We start from the raw sequence: 26,413 nt of genomic DNA on the forward strand, positions 1-26,413 counted from the left end.
GATGATGATGGTGATGATGAAGGAATTCCTGAAATGTCTGAAGTATTATTATTGAATTTTTAATTTCTCTTGGAAATGACCATGCTCGAATAAATGTAGCCAAATTAAATTTTAATAAAGCTGTGTTATTCTTCTTGTAAGGCTTCCTCCACAGTCTGATTCATGAGCTGACGCTCAGCGACGATGGTGACGACGAAGTCTGTTTTCAGTGTCACATTTCTGTCCACTCACAGCATCACTCATGAAACCCCTGATTTCACCTTTCACCTTATTTTCAATTTTAGAAATATACTGTGGCGAATTAATACCTGAGCTGATGAAGCACAGAGAGGAACAACATTAAAAGGATCGTTCAAATACCAGTTCAATTTGAGCCAGCGTTGGCAGACTGGGTGGTTTTATTTTTCTTTTAATGAGGGTAAAAATCAATCAGTCAGTCAGTCAGTCAGTCAATCAGTCAATCAATCAATCAATCAATCAGTCAATCAATCAGTCAATCAATCAATCAGTCAGTCACTGAACCTTAACATTACTGCCACTTCCTCAGCTACTACAGCTCATACTGGTCTCTCTCCTGCTGCCAGCACTTGAACTGTTTGTGACCTTCACAGAATCAATTAAAACTCTTTGATGTTTTAAATAGAAGCTGCAGCAGAGACACAAGCTGCTGGTGAAATGAAGAATCGGTGCGTCCTCTCTCTGGTCAGTGGATTAATGAATGCTAATATAAACAGGTGAAAAGTTTACAGACTAGTTTCATCAGAGGCAGTGTACTCATATTAATAACAGATAATACTGCTGTACTGTGTACAGCCTGCTCACAGTCATATTCTCTGTGGATATTAAACTGCTTCAGGATCCTGTAAATGTAGGTCACAGCTTCTAGAAGTTATTTTACTGAAAACCCTTCTAAACCTGTTCTTCTGTCTGCTAACACTGCTACTGCTAACAATGCTAATGTTACTGCTAACACTGCTACTGCTAACACTGCCAATGTTACTGCTAACACTGCTAATGTTAACTGCTAACACTGGAGGAGGAGGGGCAAGGACGTCCCGCCAGGCCCGACTCAAAAGCGACGTGATGACGTAACAGACCGCACGTGTGCTGCGGATTGGCGCCGGGCAGATGCAGTCAGAGGTGAGTGTCACGCTGTGGTTGAACGAACCGTCTGTGAGAGAGTTCGGGCCGTTATTTGTCCCCCCCCCCCCGGTGAGGGCACTGGAAACCGTATCCTAGCTGGAAACAGCCGGGACGGTGCTCCCTTTGTCCGGGAGGTTAGCGGCCGTGAAGGCGAGGGAGGAGGAGAGTTTTTCCCCGGCGGGACGAGCGCTAGTTAGCTCCTAGCCTTTAGCCGCTAGCAGCGTCCCGCTGTGTGTTTGGCCGGCAGAGCTAACGTAGCTAACAGAGCTGACGCAGGTAACACACGGCAGGACTGCGTGTGTCTCTGCGGAGCATGTGACACTGTAGATTTCACGGAAACAACTAGTTTTGGAGTTCAAAACATCAGCTGAAGGAAAGCCTCAGCGACTGAAGCTAAATTCAGCTGGAGCAGTGCTTTGTTGTTCCTGCGGTGCCGAGCAGGGTGCGTGCACGACGCGTGTGCACGACGTTTAAAGTCTTTAAAAGCATTCCCATTCAGTCCCTTCAGTTAAAGGCCTCAGACAACAACACGACAACAACACGAGCTGGACATTTAGGGCTGCTTCTAACGTGTGTTGTTCATCAAGCTGCATTTATCTTTATATAACGTGACTTATATCTTCTATATAATGAAGTTATGATATAATGAAGACTCTTAGCAGTAGCTTTATAAATATTGAATTTATAGGAGTTACCAAGACAGTCCTGTTGTTGTTGCTGTTTTTATCCATATTGCACATCTATAAGCAGATGGTGAAGTTGGAGATCATTTTAACCTCAGTGAGTTGTTCAGTCTGCCTGTAATTAACCAATAATTAACAGTACGTGGTGTAAAATGGAAAATATAATAGAGGAAGGTGTGAATTTCCTGAACCAGCATCAGAGAAATGAATGTGGATCATTTTATTTTTAGGGGATAATTTGCAGAGTTGTTCAGGAGGGTTTTTTTTTCAGTATTTTCGTACAAATTAGATTCAAAGGTTGTGAGATGTTTGTTTTCTTCATCATCATCATGGTTATTATCGTGTTATGAAGATTTGATAATATAATCCCAGTCCACACTTTGCACTAGAAGAAGAAGAATCTGTAATTTGCTGTAAATGAACTGTAAATGAACCAGTGACTCCAGCTGTCAGGTAAACCCCGTGCAGTGAAACATCCAGCTCCGAGCTGGACTGAAGCTCTGCCGGAGACGTGGCCTCATCGCCATCGAGTGTCATGCTGCAGCGCACTGATGCTGGCTGCGTTTGAGAGCGTGTCCATTCAGAACAGGATCGCAGAATATGACTCACGTTTTAAATTGAAACTACTCGTCAGAATACGAAGCAGATTTTCAGGTTTTTCTGGCTCGTGTTTTTGTTTCATGGTCTCAGAAAGTCTCATAATCACGGCAGCGAAGATCCAGGCTCCTCCGTGATTTCACAGGTTTTAGGTTCATATCTGACAGGATGTATTGATTATATGAAGCTTGTGGTAGAAGATTATTTATTGATCAGCAGCTGCTTTTACACGTTGCTCAGTTTATTTTGGCTTATGTTAGAAGGGTATTTTAAAGTTTCAGCGCAGAATAACTGTATGTAGATCAGATTTCTTGTTTGTGAGCGGAGCTGTGTTTCATCAGACGCCTGCAGCTCACAGTGAAGTTCACGGTCGATTCATCCGCTGAGTATTTTCTCAAACTGTTCGTGTAACAACTGATTTCTGGTATATTGATATAATTAATGACCAGCTGACTCTGTGTTACTGTGATATTTAGGGTGCAGCAGAAGATAATTATTGTTGTGTGCAGTGTGCATGTTCTCCCTGTGCCTGCGTGGGTTCTCTCCGGGTTCTCCGGCTTCCTCCCACAATCCCAAAAACATGCACATTAACTGGCTGCTCTACATTGCCCCTAGGTGTGTGTGAGTGTGTGTGTGGTTGTCTGTCTTTGTGTGTCCACCCTGTGATTGATAGGCGACCAGTCCAGGGTGAACCCCGCCTCTCGCCTGTAGTCCGCTGGGATAGGCTCCAGCTCTGGGCCTTCTGTGGGTCGTAGTGGTTCAGAGAGCGTCATGGAGACAGGAAGGAAGAGCCACTGTCCCCGCTGTGAGACACGAGGACAGGCCTCAGTCTGTGGCGTCAGAGTGAAAGAGCCGTGAATTTCGAGGGTTTGTGACACGTTATCAGTCAGTGCTGCGTGCGGTGTGACGGCGGCGTATTGGCCTGACAGTGTTTCTCGTTCAGCGCAGTGATGTGGACAGTAAAGAGATAAAAGGTGTTTGACATTTTCTGTGCATTAACAGGCTTCTAACTCACAGTTAATGTTAATGTCATGATATTTGCATCATTGATTATTTTCTTGATTCAGAAATGTTCAGTTTACACACACAGAACAGGAAACGATTCATTTTTCTGTGGGTGAACTAACTAAGGATCAGACGACAGAAGGAAATTTCCCGGGGTCTGTCTTGAAACCCCGGCGTGTGCTCGCTGTAAGTCGCCCAGGTGCCGCGCTGCCCCACCCCCTGTAGCTTCGCTCATCCCAAAGAAAAAAAATAATAAATCAATTGGATGAAACGGTCGTTAATTTCAGCCCTGTTTGGGGAGATGGAAGCTCTGATGAGGTGGAAGGGCACCAACACGTCCACTGACAGCTCTCAGTCATGTGACGGATTATATATCGTTGGGACACGTGTTAGGTCGCATGTTGTGAACCACAGGGAAGCACTGAGAGATGTGACGCAGCAGGAAATAATTCCAGGCCTTCCTGTCCGTCATGGCACGTTCACGCTCGGGCCGGTGTGGCCGTGGAGCGGGCCTCAGCCTGAGCGCGGCGAACCTGCCGATGATGACAGTGATATCACGAGGACGTCAGCAGTGAATTCCTGCAGTGCCCACGGGTTCGCAGCAGACGCCATCAGGCTGCAGACGCAGAGAGAGACGTTTCCAGCACGATTCCACTGACAGACTTTAGTTTCCAGCCTCGCTCGGCGGCTGACTCAGCCTCCGTTTGCTTCTCAGATCAGTTCAGCTCTTATTAACCCTTCGCCGGCTCGCTGCGCGGGGGGAGGGGGGATTCCCTGCCAGGGGGAAATCGATGACATTAACCCTTTGTTTCATGTGTGTCGGCAGCCTTCCATGTTTGCAGCAGTGGGCGAGGAAAGGTGTCTAGGTGAGATGAGTCTGCGAGGCTGGAATCCCCCGATGTGGTTTATGGGGACTCTTTTGTGTTTAAGGTGGAATGATGTGTTCTCTCCGCTTTGCTCGATCATTTTCAGATTTACTAACAAACTTCCTGTCAGCGCCATCAGACGCAGGACGGTCAGGCTGAGCATAGGCGTCAGAGGCTGTTTGGTTCCTGTGCAGGCTGTGCTGCAGGATTCACCTTTTCAGTTTTCTTTTGAATTTTCCATCTTTCCTTCACTTTCCTTCTTCCTTCCATCCTCTCTGCCTACTCACTCTCTCTCTCTTTTCTTTCTCTTCATTTTGTTCACTTCATCATTTTCATTTTTCATTGTGATTTAATTGAAGCCATTTTCTCATCATTTTATTTTTATCCGTTTTTTTTTTTCTGGTTCTGTTTGTCGATTTGCGTCTGTTCGTTTTTATCATTTAGTTAAAAACTGTCAGATTTTTTTTTTCCCTTTGATTTTTCAGATTTGGCTGCTTTCACCTTTTTATCTGTCGGAACTTCTCAGTTTTTTTTAAAATCATTTTGTGTCTGTTTTTATTTTCAGTCAGTTTTTTTTCCATTGACATTCATTTATTTGATTTTCATTGTTTTTTTTATAGTTTAAAACCTTAAAGTGATTTAAAAAAAACTTTTAGTGAAAAATTATTATTTTCCTTTTGTTCCCAACCTCTGGCTCAACACCTCCCGAAAGGTCCCAGCATCAGTGTGAGTGGTCGTAAAAATTAAAGAAACAAAAACAGAAATTAATTTAAAGTAAGTAAAGAAAGTAAAGTTTCTGATCTTGTTCACGCCCGAGGCCAAAGGGTCACCAGCCGCCGGGCTAATCGGGGCCATCACCGTTCCTCTGCCCCCCCCCCCGACACGTTCACATTTTCATATTTCACATTATTTTGACAGCATTCAGGAAATAGATTCAGCCCGTTTAGCACAATAGAGGGCATTGTACGTGTTTCCAATCAGATTTTTATTTTTGACGCATTTGCATTTAACCTCTGCTGAACCGGCGCGCCGCTATCTTTCTTCCACTGACAGAAACAGAAAGGAGCGAGCAGATTGCACAGCTCATTTCCTTCTCCAGATATGAGTGGCATTACCGAGCTGCGGGGAGCAGATATTGACTGATCGAGCCGTCTGTGGGCAAACGCTGAGTGCTGCTGCAGCTACATTAGCTCCCATTGTGGGCAGCTAAATGGAGGCCGGACTGGAAATGGCTGGGAGGGGATTCAGTGGAAGGACGGAAAGCTCGGGGACTGTAAGCCGTCCACTTCCTCCCGCTCGATGCCTGAACCTCCTCCCATCATAATGGACTCAGAGCGTCTCTATCAGGACGCATTGTGCTGCAAATAGACGCTTATTGCTGCTTTGTTGTGGTCTGTTACAATGCTCAGTGTCAACAATGGTTTTCATTTGCTGAGTGAAAGGAGCAGAGAGGGCGATCGGCTCCTGGTTCAGGGCTGCTGCGTGTTTCGCATTCAAACAAAGGAGGTGTCAGAAGGGTGGAGGCGGAGCCGGCTGAGGTCGTGTCCTCTGGCTGATGGACACTTACGCCGCTCGCTTATTTTCTGAAATAAATATTTTCTTATTTATTGAAAGGCCTTGGCCACTGGCTGCAGTGTGAACTGACCCACAGCTTAAACGTAAACTGTTGCTGTAACAGTGACAGGACCAGGATCCCGATCCGTGCTCTAACAGAGTCCACGGGGCTGAAGCTGCGGGTTCTTGGCTTCTTTTACTTAAAAATGACCGAAGCAACTAATTGATTTTTTTTTTTTTTAAATAGTCTGTCAGTGTCCCCATCTCAGCACAGATGTTAATGTGTCCCCTCAGTGTCCCCGTCTCAGCACAGATGTTAATGTGTGGGTCCTCCACGTGTTTGTGTTCCCCTCAGGATGAACTTTTCCTCTCGCTCCATCGTCAGGTCACATTTGAATCTGTCCAGTCTTTGGTTGACTGTCCTCCCTCTGTCCTCTGTCCTCTCCCTGTCAGAGCGCCCCGTCTCCCAGCGTTCTGCTGGTGGAGCCGTTTTACGGTGGATCTCACAAACAGCTGATCGACCTGCTGAAGGAAAACGTGGACGGCTGCTCCGTCTTCGCGCTGCCTGCCAAGAAGTGGCACTGGAGGGCGAGGACGGCGGCGCTGTACTTCAGCCAGACCATCCCCACCTGCCCCACATACAGGTGAGACTTTCACAGGTGACATCATACAGGTAATGTTTACACGCTTAACACTCGAGCAACGTTTCCTTTTAGGTGCCGTTTAAAAGTTAATAGCACAGGTAACTCTTCACCTGCACAGGTGACGTGTGTGCACGTGTTTTCATTCCTGATTTATTGTAGAACTTTTTCTGAACCTGTGAACTTTATGTTTCAGTCAGAGGCTGAACCCAAACCTCAGATTATAACTAGTCCAGATTATTCAGGACTGCATTGTTCCTGGTGGACTGTGGTGACGAGGAGGAGCAGGGGTGAGGAGGACCTGGGGTGAGAAGCAGGGTGAGGAGGAGCAGGGTGAGGAGGAGCTGGGGTGAGGAGGATCTGACGGCAGGTTTCTCTGACTCACAGGTCTGAAGTTGCTGACTAATGCCTGATCATATCAGAGATTGTAGGTGGGCGTCAGCCCGCAGCAGGGACTCTCAGCTGTATGGATCAGTCAGACCCAGAGACCACACTGGAAGGCCGTCACTGACTGCAGGTAGTGTTGTTTCAGCGTGGGCCGGGGGGGGGGGGGGGGGGGGAGTTAGGGGGGAATCCTCTTGGATTCAAACAGATGTTCAGGTCTGATGTTTTCACAGCTGCTCGTTATCAGTCTGAGCGTCTTCGTCCGGAGACGTTGAGCTGTTCTCTGTGATAAACCCAGGATGTAGGACTCTGATGCGGCAGAGGTTTTGATCTCTGTGAGGCTCTCAGACGAGGATTAGACCGATTCTCTGCAGCCGATCGAGTCTGATCTCAGGCCCGTGGAGCAGGAATCGCTCTGATTCAAACCAGATGAGTCGTTTCTATTTTTACTCTTCTCGCCGCCAAGAATAGTGCGAGGACTTCCTGTGGAGCCAGGAAGTCCAAGTTTAACCCTGCAGGACTGAGCGGCGATGCGGAGGAATCTGAACTGTTCCCATTAATATTAACTGATCACAGATCTGTGATGAACGGCGGCAATCACAGTCTGTTGGCACCAAAATATCCCGGAACTTTCCGGCTGCTTTTGAGGAAATTATGAGGAAAGTTTCCGGGAAATTAGCAGGAGAATATGAGACGTCCACGTGAAGTCCAGATGTGGTTCTGACTTATGTCCGTGTGCGTCTTCCTCTCCCCTGCAGAGTCCTGTTCAGCAGCTCGGTCCTGAACCTGTGTGAGCTGGTGGCTCTCAGACCGGATCTTGCCCGTCTGAAGAAGGTTCTGTACTTCCACGAGAACCAGCTGGTTTATCCTGTCCGCAGAGACCAGGAGAGAGACTTCCAGTACGGATACAACCAGGTCCTGTCATGGTAAACAGTCCTGATGCTCCAGCAATACGCGTTTCAGATTAAAGTTTTTCTGTGAAATCGTTCTGTTGTTTAACACAAGAAATGAAACCTGGATCCAATCAGATGAAGAGTCTGAGCTCCAGACCAGCATCTCAGGCCACCGACCGGTTTCAGCTTCCACAGCCAGCACTGATGTCCCGCAGTGACTCGCTGAGTGACGTGAACCATGTCCTTTTCCTCATGTTTTGTGGTGCTGGCTCTAATAAAGCACGGCTCTGTGGCCGAGCAGTGGACGTCCAGGTGAATGTACAGTGTGTCATGTTTCAGTGCAACACTCAGATTTTCATACCAACAACATGAAACCGAGCGGAGCAGCATTAACTGTCCCCTCGGCTGTAACACTTTGTCTTAATGAGTGTGTCAGGTCGCACACGTTTGGTTAACTGCGTCGGCTGACATGCTGCAGTGAGAGTAATCGAGGTGGGTCATGTTGTCATTAATCAGACGTCTAACAGAAAACTGATTGTTGTTGATCTGCAGGGCAGCATGTCAATACGTCCCCATCGCTCCATCTCCGCTAACGTCGTTACAGCAGCATTAAATAAGTCACACCACAGATCATTAAGACTCCTCTGATTGGACCGAGGCCAGATCGCTTTGCTAATGTCAATTACTGCGGCTCAGAGATTCAGTGTTTTTTTACATTAGCTGCAGAGGAACCTGGCGGATTCGTTTGGCGATTTCACGTCAGCACCGGTGAGTTTCAGCGGCGGAGCCGAAGCGATTATCTGATCAACTGACAAACAATCTGCAACTTTCTCAAAATCCAAACGCCAGATTTGACTTTATCGTCCAAAAGCAGGAATTCATGTGGTGAGAACAGGAAGAGTCCCAGAAAAGAGCTGGACATGGTCTCTGAACCTGGTCTGGTTTGCTGTTGGATCAACAATCAAAGACCAACATGGTCTGAGTTCTGTGCTCACATGTTGGGTTGTGATCCTGGATAAAGAGCTACTGTTAGTCTGATTTTGTTGTCCAGTCCTCTCAGGTCCCTGTATTTGTCTCTGTCCTCCAGCCTGGTGTCGGATGTGGTGGTGTTTAACTCACTCTTCAACATGGACTCCTTTCTGTCCTCCATCTCCTCCTACATGAAGAAGATCCCGGACCACCGGCCTGCAAACCTGGAGCAGCTGATCCGTCCTAAGTGCGTGGTCCTGAGCTACCCAGTCCAGTTCCCTGATGTCAGCAGGTCAGTGTGACGGTCCTCCTCAGATGACTCTGAGTTTGATCAGGAGAAGGGTCAGGGATCAGGGGTTGGCTCTGTTCTTATTGTTTTTATTCCTAAACGTGCTGCGTGAAGTTAGGATCACAGCTCTGCCTCCGCTCGTTACATACGTGGAAATGATGACGCGCACACGCCAGTCAGGTACGTGGCCGGCAGACCTCGTGTAGCATGTTACCACGTTGGCGTGATGCACACAGTGAGGATATGTGGATATAGAAATAAAAACCGAATTAATAACTTGAGTCGTTTTCCAGGAAAAAGTTTCTCTGTCACAGGAAACTGAAGGTGATTGACTGATGAAAACAACTGGCTAACATCCCAGAGCGGCTTTTTACAGTTAGCTCAGTGAACTGCTGCTGCGACAGATACCACTGCTGGTCCCAGCTGGCTAGTCCTGGTCTTTGAGAGTCCACACTGGAGGTTTGGACAGTCAGTACTGAGCATGTCCTCTGAACAGGTCTGCTGTGTGTGTGTACACACACACATGTGGTGGTATCAGTCTCTCTGAGCTGCAGGACGACTCTCCCTCTCCCCTCCAGTGTTTCTCGGCTCATTTTCAGATGTTAATGTGCCTGATCCAAAGCAAACTCACAGAGTGTAAGTAAGTGATTATATGCATGGCCGACAATCCCCCCACACGCCCGCGGTCCTCCCACCAAACACTGCCAGTCCGGCTCTTTGAAAACATAGAACGCTCACAGAAAGAAACCGGGCAGTGGAGGGGAGGAGAAAGCACAACCAGCCCAGAGGAAGAAAACCAAACCAAGACTGTGTCTACTTCTTTTATTTTTCCTGTGCAGGCTGAGCCTGTGTGAAAGCAGCTCACACTGATCAGTGTTTCACCAATAAATGACTGAAGTCCGTCAGCCAGAGGATCTGGACCCCGTGGATCTGGTCTGACTCCGGGTCCTGGTTTTCAGGCTTCGGTCTCTGAGCTCGTCGTGTGTTGCAGTTGTGGTTCTTGCTGCTGACATGCAGTATTCCACTAAACAACAGACAAACAAACAAGCGTTTTAAGACTTTAACTTGTTTACACTGTTTACATCTTCAGCTTTCTTCTTCCTCTTTATGCTTTCACAGTTTTTAAAGTTTTTAAAGTCAAACTGAAGTGAATCTTATTGTAGAAAAACCTCTGCTGGCCCAAAAGAATAAGAGAAGACCAAAACAAAAAAACGTGTCTTTTGTGGAGGGAGTCTGGTGTGTCTGAATGCACTGAGGCCTCTTTGGCCTCTTTGTGGTCTCTGTGTTTGCGGTGCCCATTTATCAATCAGCCTTTGAGTGGCGGACTTTTGTAATTTAATAGTGATTGACCCGAGCCGGCAGAGACCTGCAGCGGGACACAAAGACATCACATCCATCACGGCCGGAGTAGCAGGACGCCGACTTCTCTCTGACTGAACCCAGATCAATGTGGACACCACGTGATCAGCAGGTGTCTGATTCTGGACGGCCTAAAGCCTTTTCTTTGTCTCCACTCAGGCCAGTTTGTTGTGGGTCATTGTGCAGCTGTCAGTTTCTGCTGGTCGTCAGGTGTTTGACTCTGATGAAGGATTCTGTCTGGTCTGAATGGAACCAGAGTCCATTCAGTCTTTTTATTCATTTATTTATTTATAACCCGGGGGGGGGGGGGGGGGGGGTTGCTCCTCGTGGGCTTTGGATCCAGGTGGGGTCAGATCAACTTAATTTTTATTCCCTGGTCTGTTGTGGATCAGGTCTGATTGTGCGTCAGGCTAGGACCAGATCTGACTTTAGATCACTTTCAGTCAGACTATCCACACGTCTGCTTCATACGGGGTCCCATCGTCTGAGACCAGGTCTGACTGTTGTTGTCTTACCAGTTGTTAGAGGTCCATGGGTCCATTGAAGACCTAATCTGGGAGTTAGCCTGGGTCTAAGTTGTAATCAATCTCAATGAGTCCAGAGAGGATTTGGTTCTCCAGCAGCAGGTCTGGTGTCCATGAATTAAACTTTTAGAAACTGTTCCATTTGGAACCAGATCTGATCACCCTTGGTTCCTCTGTGGATCAGTTCAGGTAGATGGTGCTGTCCCAGAAGTCGCTCTGTAGACGTTAGCGTCTTAAATCTGATTCTGACAGCAGTGGTTAGCTGGGTAGCTAAAACCAGACGTGCTGCCACAGACTGAGAGGGACACCTGGGTGTCGTCTGCGTAGCGAGGTGGTGTTTATTGCAAAGAGAGCGGGCCACCGGTACGGAGCCTTGGGGCGCCAAGAGACAGAGGAAATGGACGTTTGTTCTTGTCACCACACATCGAACCCACTTCAAAGCCCCGACTGAGATAAGAAGTGAGGACTACGCTGCAGATGTGGCTGCCCTCAGGGCCTCTGTCACAGGCAGCAGAGCTGGTCTTACAGCACGAACGATTTGGATCATGGAGGGTGTTCCATGAGAGGATTGTTGGAGATCTTCTCACTCAGGTTTTCCTTAAAGGCTGAAGGCCGGTCTGGACCTTTGAATCTTCACGTCTCCTGTTGGAGGATGGTTGTAGAGGTGAGGTGGTCTGCAGCAGCTCAGGTGTCGCTGTTCGACCCTGAAACAACATGAAAACCCTAAAGAACGATTCAACCAATCAGACCTGCAGCGTCCCAAGTTCTCCTCCCTCCCCTCCCTCTCTCTCTCTGTATTTCACTGCTGAGAGGTGGAGAAATGTTTTAAAAACACAAAAGCAACAGTGTTAAAGGTGCGTCAGGTCGACTGCGAGCACACAACGTGGACCGAGCGGGAGCAGCCATGACGGACGCCATGGTTATTTACTCCTGAGACGTCAGCCCTCCTCTTCCTCAGCAACGAGATTACGGTTTGAAAACAGTAACGTCATGGTTATGTCACAGCTGAAGAGCAGCCTGTGTGTGTGTCTGTGTGTGTGGGGGGTATTAAGGACAAATCACCGCTGCTGGTTTGATCTTTAATTCGTTCCTCTTCACCACAGTAACTTCAAACACACACATGGAGCCAATTGTGGTGTAATCTGGCACTCGAACCGCTGAGAGCCAAGTCACCGGTGAAACTCGGCGTCTAAGAGCCCACCCGCCCCCCCACTCTCCAACCCAGCACAGCGAGCCCCCCCACCCCCACCCCACCTCCGCTGCGTACTCCTCTATGGGATCAGCATGGAGGCGTGACGTCAGCTCCTCGCTCAGAGAGAAGGTGGTTGGCAGCTGTTTCCATGTGTGCAGATTAAACATGTGGAGGGTGCGATCAGGGAAGGAGCTTCCTGCTTCATCAGCTGACACTTTGATCGCTCTCAAGTCGTCAAACTGTAATCAAGCTGCAGATTTTCCAGATCAGGTCGCTCTGAGGATTCAGTGCCACACATGGCGGCTCCGGCAGCCTGTCCAGGTTCACACGAGCCAAACAGATTATCAGGTAGTCAGTGACGGTCAGAACTAACAGAGGAGTTCACGCTAAGCACACGTAAACACGGAGATTTTAGGTGGAGGCTGCAGCGAGTCGCTTGTCCATCTGTTTCACAGCCTGAGTACAGCTCACATTCAGAGTCCCACCCAGATGAGTTCAGTCCCAGTGACCTGAGGACGTCTCACTCTGTCGGAATTATAAGGCTTTACACGAGCATCCCAGCATGCATTTCACACCGTCCTGCAGCAGTGGTACAGACTCTGATTCTGATGCTGCAGTTTTCCCTCCATATGAACCTTACATAATTTCATGTTGTGCCCCAAAACCACCAGAGACAGGCAACAGGAAGAGTTTGTCTCTCGGCTGTATCTCGGTTAGGACCCCCCCTCAGGGGACCTGACTGTCCGTGGACCTGTGTTGGACTCTGGCAGTGAATGGTCTTGACGACCAGCTCATCTCATAATGACTCTAATGTGGATCTTAATGTGCTGTAATGGTCTGCTGAGCGTCCTCCAGTCCAGAGGACTGAACCCCCCCCCCCCCCTCCTCAGAGGCTCTGATCCAGAGCTGTCTGCTGAGGAGACGCTTTTAAAGTGACGGAAACCTCTGAGCTGTGAAACCTCCTGTGCGACCCGGCTGATACCAGGACAGCTTCGGGCCTCAGGGCTCAGAGCTGGATCCTCACGCTCGGGTCAGCTTCCTTTAAAGGACACGTGAACTGTTTTTTTTAACCAGTGACCGTGTCCGCTGACAGGTCCTAAGATGTCCCGATCCCTCTGAGCCACATCAGGGATCCACGGTGTTACGCTGGGTCACATGATCCTTCATCACCATCACCACATACACAGACAGAGCTTTGATGGCGGGAAGAAAAATGTAGAACAGCAGATTGACACTGTAAACAGCTGATCCAGTGAATAAGCTCAGTCCTGGGACCATCATGCACCTGGCTCTCATCTGCGTTCCCAGAAAGGTGACATGTAACTAAGGAATTTATTGATAAAAATGTGGCCTGTGTCTGATGATGGGAGAGTATTTGTCTCGTAATCGAGTGGTCTGATACTCGTCTCCTCCGTGTGACGGCTCGATCTGGAATGGCGTGATCTCAGTAGATGGACTAAACCTAACCCCCCTCCGTCTGTGGAAAGCGTGACAGCGTCACGGACTAAAACCTGACTGGAAGCCTGACGTGCTTCATTTCTCTGTCCATCAGGGGAGCAGATAGAAGTGGTTTAGAAAATGAGATTTGTCCTGGTGTTTGAAGACCTGAGTGATTGGATTAGTTCAAACGCTGTGAAAGGACAGGGTCTGGGTCTTTTCAGAGCCTCCATGATAAAACACTCACATGCTTCACTGGATGGATGTTTAATGAGTTTGACTCGTACCCCCTGATTGGTCCACGTCTGCTGAGCAAAGCAATGGAAACAAGTGAGTTGATGTGATCGTGTTTAAAAGAAGAGCTACCGCTGTCTGGGCCTGTTTGGGCCCGCGCTCTGAGCCGGTCTGGATCCGTCCTCTGAGCCGGTCTGGATCCGTCCTCTGAGCCGGTCTGGAACCGCGCTCTGAGCCGGTCTGGACCCGTCCTCTGAGCCGGTCTGGATCCATCCTCTGAGCCGGTCTGGAACCGCGCTCTGAGCCGGTCTGGACCCGTCCTCTGAGCCGGTCTGGAACCGCGCTCTGAGCCGGTCTGGACCCGTCCTCTGAGCTGGTCTGGATCCATCCTCTGAGCTGGTCCAGGCCCGCTCTTGGAGCCCGTCTGGGCCCCCTCTCTGAGCCGATCCGGGCCCCCTCTCTGAGTCGGTCTCCGAGCCTCAGACTCTTGTGATTATTGCCAATAAAGAAAATGAACTGAATGATTTTTGACCTTCATCTTTTCATCTTTAATCAGACTCACAGAGGTGAGGTCATCACACAGATTACTGTTGATTTATCAATAAGATAATTGCCCCCCACCCTCCCCCCAACCTCCACCCCCCCCCCCCCCCATTCTGTGGACACAGTCATGTTTTTATTGCCTCCAGTCAAACATCTCATTTCTAAAATGGATTATTGAATCAAGTTTTCTCCGAGGCAGAAACATCGCTCAGTCCAAACCACAGAGTGCAGTGTGTGTCCAGCTGTGTTACGTAATCTGTCTGTCCCCTGGGTTTCGCTCTGTCCGTCCATCCCGTGTAATGTCTTCATGTCTGATTGTTTCCTCATCTTAAAGTCTCACTGTTTTCATGTTTTAATGTTTCACTGTTTAAATCTCATTCATTTCTTCCATTTTAACGTCTCATTGTCTTAATGTCCTGATTTCTGAACATCTTCACGTCCCACAGTGATGTTTTCCTCTCGCCTTCGTGTGTGTCCTTCACTTGAACCCCTCGTCTCCCTGCTTGTCTTCCTCCTCAGAACCTGAAGCGTCTCTTTGGTCTGATAACAGCAGATTTAATGGACTTTCCTGTGCGGGACGAATATTCTGCCTCAGGTGGACAGACATTAACATAATGTGCCGGTTTGTCCTCAGAGCAGCTCCTTAAATACTTGGAAGGCGAGCTGAGTTTGTTTTTCCTGCTTCACAGGAGCGAAGACATGACCCAGAGGACTTTTGATCGGAGTTGGGGACTCTGGGACATTAGGTCAAAGACTTGAGACACAAAGTCTTCGACTTGTACGTAACTTGTTGGCCCTGGCTTCAGACTCTGGACCTGTTGAAGGATTTCCCTCACAGTGAACATCAGCTCAGTTCTTATTTCCACAAACACATTTCTTCTTCTTCTCTTTCAGGCTGCTGCCCGAACACAAGCTCGTCCGTCGGCAGGTGGAGCAGTGGCAGATCAGTCCCGACGAGCTGCAGAGTCCACGGTAAACCCAGAGGTTTATCTGAACTCACACACGTTTTACTGGTGCTGTGTTAATAAAGCTGTGGGTCTGTGAGAGTGATCGGATCCATATCACAAACTCAGCGATCAATGTCCATCTGACAGGTCTGAGGAGGAGCAGCAGCAGCAGGAGGATCCACATCAGTCCACATCTGAACCTAGAACAGAGCAGGACTCTGGAGACCAGGTCAAACCTCTGCACATCGTCTGGCCTCACAGATGGTGAGTTCCGTGTTCACCTGTCGGGTTTTGATTCTTCAGAACAATAGAGACAGGAAACACTGGTCGGGTCGGCGGCGTCGGTCACATGACCCTCAGTTCGTACAGGCGGCGTACAAACTCGCACACGGGGTTTGCCGAGAATCGTCCCGTGAGTTTTAGGACAAAAAGAAGAAAATAAGTTTCATATACAGAGCCGGTAACATGTATAAATAATAACATAAACACAATCCGTTTTTTGATTTATAAGAAACGACTGTAAAGTTTTTATTGACAGAGGAAGAAATCCATGTCAGAGACTGGAACTCCGTCTGAGCCGTGGACCTGTTTTTAAATTAGATTACATTGGACGTGAAGAGCAGCGTCCTCTCGTCAGCCGTGTCTTCTGTCCCCATGTTTTTCCACCTTCTCTTGTATCAGTGACAAAAGCGGCCGCGGTGTAATCTGCTCTGAACTGAGCAAAAACACAGATGGATTATAGCTGCGGCGAGCGGGCCGCTTTTATTCTGGTAGGACGGAGGATTTCCACAGAGATGTTCTGTTAATCTCTCTGATTGAAGCTTCTCTCCATCTCATCTGTTTTTATGTTTAATCTGTGTGTGGCCTGGATCCTCAGATTACGGCTCCGTCTTATTGCTGCTGCTGCTGCTGCTTTCCAGGGGAGGAGGACGGGGGGAGGAGGGGGGAGGCCAACAGCTGTTTCAGGTGAAGATGCTACAGCACCGGAGTTTCATCCTGCTGGGGAGGGGGGGGTGGTGCTGAGGTTAAATCTGTGTGAGAGCTTCATGTTGATCAGGATCAGCTTTTACCTCCGGAGGATTGAAGTCCTGACGGATTGAAAGAGAAAAACCACAAACAGCAGGTGGTGAAGAAGCATCAGGGAGAACGGTGTCTCTGTCCACATCTGAGGACAGAGAGAAGACTGAGACCTGCAGGGACTGAAGATGTCCACGCCTCTGAAACTGTTTCCTAGCAACAAAATTACACGTTAACTAAAGTCACCCCCCCGTGTTACTGGTCTGTGTAAACAGTCCTCCTGGTGTGTTTGACAGTGAAGTGTATTTAACGTGCTGTGTTTTTACAGTAAAGTGTTAATGAGCTCTGCTCAGACTCACAGCGAGTCTCAGTGAATAGTATTTGAATTTTAAAATCAGCTCTTGGGTTCGACATGAAGCAGAATATTTAATCACTCGTCTGTAAATGAGACCATCACGGTTTTTCCTTTGGCTTCGTGATGCATATTAACAAGCTCACTGCTCTGCGCTCGCACAGCCTCGTGTGGATGGCGGCGACGAGGACGACGAGGAAGGAGCCGGTCGGAGGCGGCGTCTCTAGCTGTCTTACAGTCAATTCACTGTTTAAGTGTTTTTATGTAAAAAGACGAGACATCTGAGGACGCCACCTCAGACGTTTCGCCGTGGAGTCGCTGAGGAACAATCAGGAACATAAACAGCAGATTGGTTGATGATGAGTGGAACCAACGAGGAATCGATTATTTTCTCATCGATCGATCGATTGGACGATCAGTTTTAGATTCATTCAGTTATAGAACGTGTGCTTTTAACTGATACTGGATGAGACCTGTTAATTAACGCTCATTTCTCCTCTCAGAGGGGGGAGGACGGGGGAGGACAGGGGAGGACGGGGGCCGTCTTATCTCCCCATTCAGTCTTTGTCCTCCTCTGTATCAGCGCTGAGGGAGCAGAGGGATCGGATGCTTGCAGAAGGAGTGAGGAAGGTTTTGGGGGAAATGAGGGAATTATCTTTGCGTCCGGAGGGAGACGAGAGGCTGAGAGCCGAAAATGAGAAGAAATAATCTGCTTGCTAATACCTCACCTTAGGAAATCCAGCGGCGTCGCCGCCGTGTGACCTTCAACGGCTGACTCTCCGCACAGGCATCAGCACATTAACAACGGGCCTCGCGTGGCGACGGGGCGGTTCAGCGCTGTGTCGGACCGCCACCCACAGAAACGGCGGCAGAGCTCCGAGCGACGCAGGCCGAGCTCTGTTAGTCTGAACAACATGTTTCACACATGTGAAACACGTTTTCTTATCCGTTCATTTTTAACTGTCAGAGTCTGAACAACAGTGTGTGAAAATTCAGTAAAAATCTGTTTTTGTTCCTGAAATTTCCCCAAATTTATTCAAAAAATCGGATTTTCCAGATTCGCTCTAAATGTTTTCACACTTCTCTGAGCTTCCTCTATGACACGTTACCAACACACATGTATGATTAGTGTGTTGGTAACACTGTGATTGGAGACGGAGCTGAACAGACGCTCTCTGAACTCTGAGCTCTTGAACGTCTCCTGAACCTTGGCAGAGCTGGAACATCTGTTCAGCTCCTCAGAGCATCTCTGAGGACGAGCAGCGTGGTGAGGACGGTTCACTCGTCCACAGTTCACTCATCCACCTGCTGCTCTGTCAACAAGCCACTCCGCCCCCCCCCCCCCCCCCCCCCCCCCCCCCCGCCCCCCCCCCCGCCCCTGTGTGTGAGTGTGTGTGTGTGTGTGTGTGAGAGAGAATGAGTGAGTGAGGTGAAAGCACAGGTAGCTGCTGCAGCTCCTGTTCACCACAGTCTCTGTTTGTTTGCAGGGAACATGATAAAAACCCTGAGCTGTTCTTCTCCACGCTGCTCAGGCTGAAGGAGAAACGACTCGACTTCCATCTGTCGGTGCTCGGAGAGACGTTCACTGACGTACCGGGTACAGACGACACACACACACACACACACACACACACACACACACACACACACACACACAGTTACCTGTGCTCACTGATTTAAAAAAAAAAATTAAGTTGTTTTTTTTGTTGGACGAGTGGACCAATCAGATTTGATCATAACAAAATCTTGGCCAATGAAAACGAGTTCTGCTCTGTCAGTGATTAAACTGGTGCAGCGTGGGTTTAGGTGAGTTTTGCCACGAGTCTGTCTCAGGTGTTGGACCCATGAGGACCCAGTCAAGTTCTTCACAGCGGACTGGGAAACCAGTTCTTCACGGAGCCGCCAGCACCATGTGGCTCAAAGCCAGTCCGGCCAAGAAAAACCTGGTCCGTTAAAGTCCACACGGACTGTTTGAAGTAAGAGACGGTGCAGGAAGTCCACCCCAGAGCAGAGACACAGAGACCTGGTCTGAAGCTGCAGTCTGGACCCTGGTCTGTCTCTGAGTTCTGACAGAGACCAGTTTGCTCTGACTTTTCTGTCACCTTTAAAACTCCTGGTTTCTGTGCTGCTTCGTTTCGCTCTGTGTTATTAGATTATGTGAAGGTCAGAGGTCAGTGCTGCATCAGCCTGAGGACACTTTTTAATTGATAAAACACACAGTGTATCATCAGCTGATGATGCTATAATGACTGCGTGTGTGTGTGTGTGTGTGTGTGTGTGTCTTTTAATGTAATGAACGCAGTCTGATCAAACACACTCTGAGATATTGAGACGTAAAGTTTTACTGCGACATAAACACACTGACCGTAAATCCAGCTTCATATTTACTGATTAGCTTTATGAGTTCTGGAAGGCAATCACATTAGGACAATTTTAATCGACTTTGATTTTGTTAATAGGGTCAGAATATTGATTATTTTCACCCCTCACCTGTTTGTCTTTCTGCTCCGCTCATAAACGTCCACGTTCATGAATCTCGGGCTTTTTTTTTTTTTTTTTAAGTGTTTTTATCTCATTTTTCTTTATTTATTCTTCCTCGCCGTCTCACGCTGCAGAAACCTGCCGAGCTCAGCAGTTTCTTTCACGTGTAAAGTTTCACAACCTGCTCACTTACAACTAACACACACTAATCAGGATAAAATTAAAACCAAACAAAGCGATGATCACTCCGTTATGTCTCTGAACCAGCCTCTCTTCGTTGCTGACTCGTCACGGTTTCCCTGTCGAATAAAACAACGTCAAACTTTATTTCATCTTAAGTTGTATTTTCTCCCACTTCCTCCCAGCTTTTGTAAGAAGTTAGTTCATAAAAAACCAAATTCATCTTATGGTTTATCTTGTCTGGTTCTGATTAAATTTACTCTGGTCTTCAGTGACTTGGTCTTGACTCGTTTCTTGTCTCTGCGGTGGATCGGGGTTGGCACTGACGGGTTAATGGATGTCACCCCGGTTGACCTCTCACCTCACTGACAGGTGTTTTGAATCATCTGTGGACCGTCGCAGTCTCACTTGTTTGTTTCTTCTTCTTCTGTGGTTTTGCAGAGATCTTCTCGGAGGCCAGACGCCTGCTGGACTCTCACATCCTGAACTGGGGTTTCCTGCCCAGCAAAGAGGATTACCTCAGAGTGCTGTGTCAGGCCGACGTGGTCGTCTCCACCGCCAAACACGAGTTCTTTGGAGTCGCCATGTGAGTATAATTGATGTGGATTGAATCACGCCCCGGTGTCTCCCTGATAGACGCGACAGTTCCTCAGTGCTGGACGCTGCCTCCGGTGTTTACGGTGCATTCAGGGTCTGCCTCTGGCACGGAGAGTCGACGGTGGCGCCTTCAAATGTCACTGTGACAGAAAACAGAGGAAACTGAAAATCTGACACAGGACGAGGAAAGTGGATGGATTTTACTGTAGAGATCCTGACTGAGTGTGTAGGTGCAGATAAGAAACCGAAACCTGAACTGAACACGTTTCTTTTTCACCCAGTTTCAGTGAAAATGCACAAACAGGTCTCTGCCTCATCAGAGTGAAGAATCTCAGAGCTTCACCTGAGTGTTCAGGCTTCATGATCTGTCATAAAACTCAGTGACCCCTCACATTTTGGTGGTCTCATCAGATCAAGGTGTTTTTAGAAAGTGAGTCCTGCAGGGTCCTGTAGGTGTGAGCTCTGTTTGTTAGTCTGTGAATCAGCCTCCAGCTGAGACTTCAGTCTCCTGGACTCACTCTGCAGTCCACTCTCTGATCTTGGTCTCAGTCAGGTGGCTCCGAGCCGCGGGCTGAATAACAACAACCAATCAAACGCTCTGCTCTCTGAAGCACAGCCAATCAAACGGGTCTGATCTGACGGTCTGATCTTCACCTGATTCATGTCTGAGATCTGTTTGTAGCTGATGGAGACTCTGAGCTTTTCAGCTGAGTTTTCACTCGACTGCGTCGTGTTGGAGCTTCTCTTCGACACACATGCAGTGAACCGATGAGACGAAAGGAAAAACAAAGGAAACAAGAGCAGCTGTGGAAATTCTGTCAAATCAAAGTCAAAGAAGCTGAAATTTCAGTCAGAATGGAGAAAAGTTAGAGAAAACTTTCCTGCTGGCTGCTGAGAACGTGTCGAACATCTGAAGTCCTTATGATTGAACTTCATTTGACACGTTTAAGTTTGAACAGTGAAGTTTCGGTTGTGAGATCAGGGCAGAGAGAAACATCTGAAATAGTTAAAATGCTAAAACAGAAATGGTGAAATGAAAGTGTTGAAAGAGACTCCTCATCAAACATTACACACAGAATCTCCGTCCTGAAAACCGGAAGTGCTGCAGTAATCTCTCCTATTAACACCAAACCTAGCTCCGTAGTTTCCCATGATTCACCGGGGCTTGGTGCAAAATTTGGTGCCTGTCAGCCACTAGGTGCAAAATCATGAAATTATTTTTCTGACCTCCTCTCTGGCTGTGAGTGCGATGTGATGTCATGTGCATGTATGATCTGCAGGTGGGCAGGAAAAAGATGAATCCCATCAGTGACCTGGTATTTTAGCTAGCTATTTTAGCGTTAGCATCCACGGTGAATTTAACGGCAGACGGGCGGCCAAGTCGGTGACGTATTTCGTATTTAATGTGAATGAATGAAAGTTGCAGTATTATTTGTGTAATGAGTGCAGACCTCTCACTGTTCCCTTCCTGTGATAACGAATCATGAGCTAATTATGGCAGAGAGAAGAAGTGTAGTCCCTTGGGGGGGGGGGGGCATGTTTGTGTTTTTCTTTGATCCAGAACCAGGAGGGACCAGACCCTCCACCGCTCCCCCCACAGAGCGCTGCTGAATCTCAGCTAGCTGCTGTACAGTGTCTTAACATTTACATGGAGAAATGTGGACTTTAAGTTTCAGTTTTAACAGGAAGCTCTGTGAGAGGCGATCCGGTACGTCACAAAATGGCTTCCTCTTCGCCTGCCTCGTTCATGTGAGGAAGAAACAGATAAAAGCTGCTCAGTGTTTTATTTAGGTCCTGTTAAAGCTCCATTTAATACAAACTGAAGCTAAATATGAGGAAATAATTTCTGTTAAGACAGCGTCCTTTCATTCAAAGGTCAACATTACATAAAACAGTGTGTGCTAACATTAGCACGCTAACAGGCTAACTGAGAGCATTCAAATGTTTTCTTCAAGGTTATTTTCTAAATTATTATAAATGCTAACCTCCTCTAATACATCACCTACTGAAATGTTATGATTGTTAACTTGAAATATGTTCATTGCTGTTTTTATCATGCTAACGTTAGCGCTGAGCCTAAAGCACAGATGAAGTTCAGCTAACGAAATGCTCATGCCAGTGTTAGCATGCTAATCTTTGCATCCTAGAAAATTGAAAAGTGTCTGACCTGATTTGAACATTAATATATAAACATAACCTAGCATAATAACATTAAAGAACACAGCTGTTATGCTAGTTTTATGTGCTAATCCTTTGCATCTTAACCCTGTTTAGTGTGTTAGCATGTCAACGTTTAGCTTCTTATATCGTTGCATAAACTTTGGTCAAATTGAGATCATGTTGCATTGATGTGATGTAGAAAATTGATATTTAACATTCAAGCTTTTCAGTTCTGTTTTATTTCGATTGTGCTTTTGGCTTCATCAATAATTAGATTCAGTTTATTGTTAAAATCAGTTGAATTTCTGTTTTTTTTTTCTTCTATCAAATACAAATGATGTTTAATCACTAAATGATATTTAATATGAATGTTACCTGGAGTCCAGACTAATACCTGTCTCTGGAAATAGCTACAAAATAGAGTCGACAAAATAAAAGTACCATCTCCAGCTGAAAAAATAAAAGCTAGTTCAGCTCAACAAAACTGAAGTGCCAGCTCAGGATGACAAAATAAAAGCATAAATTCACAGAGTCCTGTTTACACAATAAAATCTCAGAGCAGGAATCATCTTTATCTGAGTGCTGTTGGTGGAGCTGAGGTGTCAGCAGAGTTTCATCCTCGTTATTGTTCATTTGTTTAAATCTGGTTAATTACAGTCTCAGTGTTTCTGCCCCACAGTGACGATGAACTCATTCCGTCCAGTTAAAGATCAGATAATTATATCTGAGATAAAACGCCTGAAAACATTAACTCACATCAGACAGCTGAGCCGAACTGACCTCGATAATCCAGATCACAGAGGTGCAGCGGCTGAACCTTCAGACCAGAACTCACCAGAACCAAGATCCTACTCGGCGTCTTTGTTTCTGATGAAGTCCGGTGAAAGTACAGTGGGACGAGCTGTTTAAATATGAATGTTTCCAGCAGGAAGAGATGGTGAGGAGACAGATTGAAAAGTCGTCAATTATTCATCAACCATCTACAACATATTTAAATAGGTCAGCAGGGTTTGCATCAGTTCAATCAGCTGTGGTTGTCATGACTACGCACGTTTACCCCACACAACATTTTGCAGAGCGGTCGTTGACCAGCTGATTAGCTAACAGGGTTAGTCAGTCCGGCCTCCGCTTTGTGAGTCCTGCCGCTGGTTTAATACGTCTCCTCTGGACCTTTGGAGGACAGGAACCACCTTCACCCTTCAGCTGTCATGGAGACAAAGACACTTTTTATTTAAAGAAGTCCCTGAGCTGCACTTCACTCGTTTCTGTCTTAGTGTGTGATGTTGGCTGCTGTTTCTGATCCTTTGCAGATTAGAGGCCGTTCACTGTGGCTGTTATCCTCTGTGCCCGAAGGCTTTAGTGTATCCTGAAATATTCCCAGGTAATTCCGATTTATTTGACTCTCGGCTTCTGTTCAGGTCCATAATGTGTTTCTGTGTGGATCCTGTTCGTCCCAGTTCAGGCTCAGATGTATATTTACTGGTTCCAGTGGTCAGTGTGGAGCTGTAGCTTCTTCTTCTTCTGTGTTTCTAATGTAGCAGAGTACTTGTACTCCACACCTGAGCAGCTCTGCAAACGGCTGCAGGGACTCTGCAGGAGGCCCGACGTCGCCCGGAGACATGTCGTCAAGGTAACAGCACAATATTTCGACGCATGAACAAAGCGATAGTTTGAACCTTTGTTCACAAAATGTTGGAATGTTTCTTTAAAGGAATATTTCAGCATTTTGGGAAAAAATACCTGAAATTTCCTGAATTTCAGTTTGTGTTTCAAATCTGCCAAAACATAATCATTTAAAAAAAAAAACCTGCTGTTATATTTTGCAGGAGAGTTTTTTGATTGGGTGATTTCACTGTAATGTGGTGGATTTTATTTTGTTGAGAAAGAGACAGATGTTAGGTCTTTGGAGTTTTGCCGGCTGTAAGGAGAAAATGGGAAACAGACATTAGGAGCTAACGCTGCGCCAACAGGAGATCGCACGCTGTTTAAACATATTCCCCAACATGTTAAACTGTTCCTTTAAAACTCATAAATACACATTCACTGTGAAATTAATGTGCATGGTTTAATTCCTCTGTTTTCCAGGTCGACACCTCCTCCTTCTCCTGGACCTGTCTGAAGGATCGTTTTAAGTCTCTGCTGGCAGACGGACGTCCCTGACCTCCACCGACTGGGGCACTGAGACTCGAGTCCATTAGCGTTGGATGGTTTGGAGTTTCGGAGGCGGTCGGAGCGGCTGCCAGGCCGTCGTCATGCCTGACTCCACGCCACGTCCCGCAGAAAGCAGCGGTGACATCCAGGCCGAGCGTCTCGGGCACCTCTGAGCTCTGAATCAGAGCACGTCTGTGCGCTGGAGACGCTGAGTCTGGACCTGTAAATGTCCCCATCTTCTCCGGCTGGAGGAGAACTTTCTTTTATGTGTGTGGTTTGGGTGGAGGCGGGGGGTGGGGGGGGGTGGGGGGGGGTTAACATGTAAAAGCTTTCATGTTTCCACAGGCGGTGCCACCTCCGCCATCCGCCTGGATCCATTTTTATCCTTTGTGTTCCTGTTCCTCACCACACCGACTGAGTGGCAGCCAGGCGCTGGCTTCTGTCTGCTGGTCCACCTGAGCTGCCAGGTTCAGGCCTGGAACTCATTATCAGAACGAAGTGGATCTGCAGACGCGTGTTACCACCGAGGCAACGGCAGCGGAGAACTCCAGAACGTTGTGCCCGTGAATGGATCTGCCGGTTTGTTCTTACACATCAGGTTTTTAATGACACTCCCAAATAAGTCTGTTAATTATGGAAGTTCATTTCTACCATAAAAGAAAAAATAGATCATTAAAACTTTATCTGCCTGATTTTTTTTTTAAACTGGTTTTTAATAAAAAAATCAAGCATTTTCTCAACAATAACTGACTTTTGTCTAATAATAAAATGAGCTGTATGGAAGCGCACAAATTATTCATGATTAGTAAAAAATTATAAATCAAAATCCCACATAAATTCTTAAAACATTATTTGGTCAGTAACAAAAACTTACTGGGTAAAAATGAGCAAAGTTCAGTTATTAAGTAAAACATGTTTTTCAAAGTTTAGATTTGAAATCTGTGAAAAATAGGCCTTTGGCTTCTTTGCAGTCTGAGTTTATTTAAAAATGTAAATGTATATTTCTATTTTATCCATGTGATTAGTTCATTTGTTTCTGGTAAATCAGCGCAGTAACATCAGGCGATGATTCAGGTCGTGACCCGATGACATCATAAACCTCCAGAACAACAGGCTGCTAATAAAGTTTTTACTGCAGAGTCTGTAAAACACAGAGGCGTTAAAGCTTTTCATTGGCCTGTTAATACACGTGTTTACTGTGCTGATATGTGATTCCTTCAGGTTGTTGACTTTAAATGCGGGGGGCTGTGTAGTGTTCGCGGCAGTGGTGGCGGCGTTGCGAGGACGATCAGACTAATCGCTGGAGCGTGCTCAGTCTCTCGGTGGTGGTGTCGGATTTCCAGCCTGCTGTCTCTCTGGATCCGTCCTCTCATGCATGGCTGCAGTGAGAGTCACTCTCTGCTGTAATTAAAGCGTTTTATTCTCTGGCCTGAGGTCAGATATAAAGTCACGGCGGTTTGTTTCTGCGTGAGACGCTTCTCTGTAGCTGCAGGAGCCGAATCAGTAAACTGAGGCCTGGAGCTGCGAGCTGCTTGCTGCAGTCAGCCTCAAACGCACGCACACACACACACACTCACTCAAACTCAGTGCTCACAGATTTTTCGTTTTCATGTAGCAGAGCAGTGTTTGTCCAGCCTCTGAGGCCCAAAGCTTCCTTTGTGCTGCAGGAAGCTCAGACTGACCATAAATGACGCTGTTGTTTGTTTGTTTGAGCTTCTTTGTTGTTGTTGTTTTTAATGTCCTTGTATCTGTGTGTACATACGAGTTTCAGTAGAGTTAAAACGTCGTCACAGGACGTCCAACTGTCCCGGTGACAGCAGCTGAGTCAGCCGTGATCAGCTCCCGTCTGCGGTGAACCAGTGGATGAACAGACTCCTCTCACTGGATCACCGTGACACTGAAGGAAACGTAAAAACAGCAGGATTCTCAATGAAGTTCTGCAGTTAGAAAGAAAAAATGATAAATAAGAATGGGACAGGCTGGCACCTCATCACATTTGTTAAACACGAGGGAAAATGCCACCGCCATCGTGTTCATCATCAGTTATGTTACGGAAGATTTTAGAGAAATGCAGAATATTTATATGAACAAGAGAGTCACAGAGAAGAAGAGAAAAGTGGAAAAGTCGAAGAGAAGCCGTTTGGTTTGAGGCTTTTCTAAAAAAAAAATTTAAAAAAACTGTTGGATTATCAACAAGGAACAGCAACATTCATTT

General features: G+C 47.0%; 1 protein-coding gene across 1 annotated transcript; it reads left to right on the plus strand.

Moving 5' to 3' along the window:
- The first annotated feature begins 1,104 nt into the window (after nt 1–1,104).
- gtdc1 (glycosyltransferase-like domain containing 1) lies at nt 1,105–25,291 on the plus strand. Its single transcript, XM_041057518.1, has 10 exons — nt 1,105–1,140; nt 6,302–6,492; nt 8,854–9,027; nt 15,208–15,285; nt 15,408–15,524; nt 18,117–18,226; nt 19,732–19,876; nt 23,358–23,428; nt 23,586–23,677; nt 24,133–25,291. The coding sequence occupies exons 1-10, from the start codon at nt 1,129–1,131 to the stop codon at nt 24,205–24,207; spliced, it is 1,065 nt and encodes a 354-aa protein (XP_040913452.1). The 5' UTR covers nt 1,105–1,128; the 3' UTR covers nt 24,208–25,291.
- Nucleotides 25,292–26,413: the final 1,122 nt, after the last annotated feature.

This window comes from Toxotes jaculatrix, chromosome 15, assembly GCF_017976425.1.
Source record: "Toxotes jaculatrix isolate fToxJac2 chromosome 15, fToxJac2.pri, whole genome shotgun sequence".
Classification (NCBI taxonomy): Eukaryota; Metazoa; Chordata; class Actinopteri; family Toxotidae; genus Toxotes; species Toxotes jaculatrix.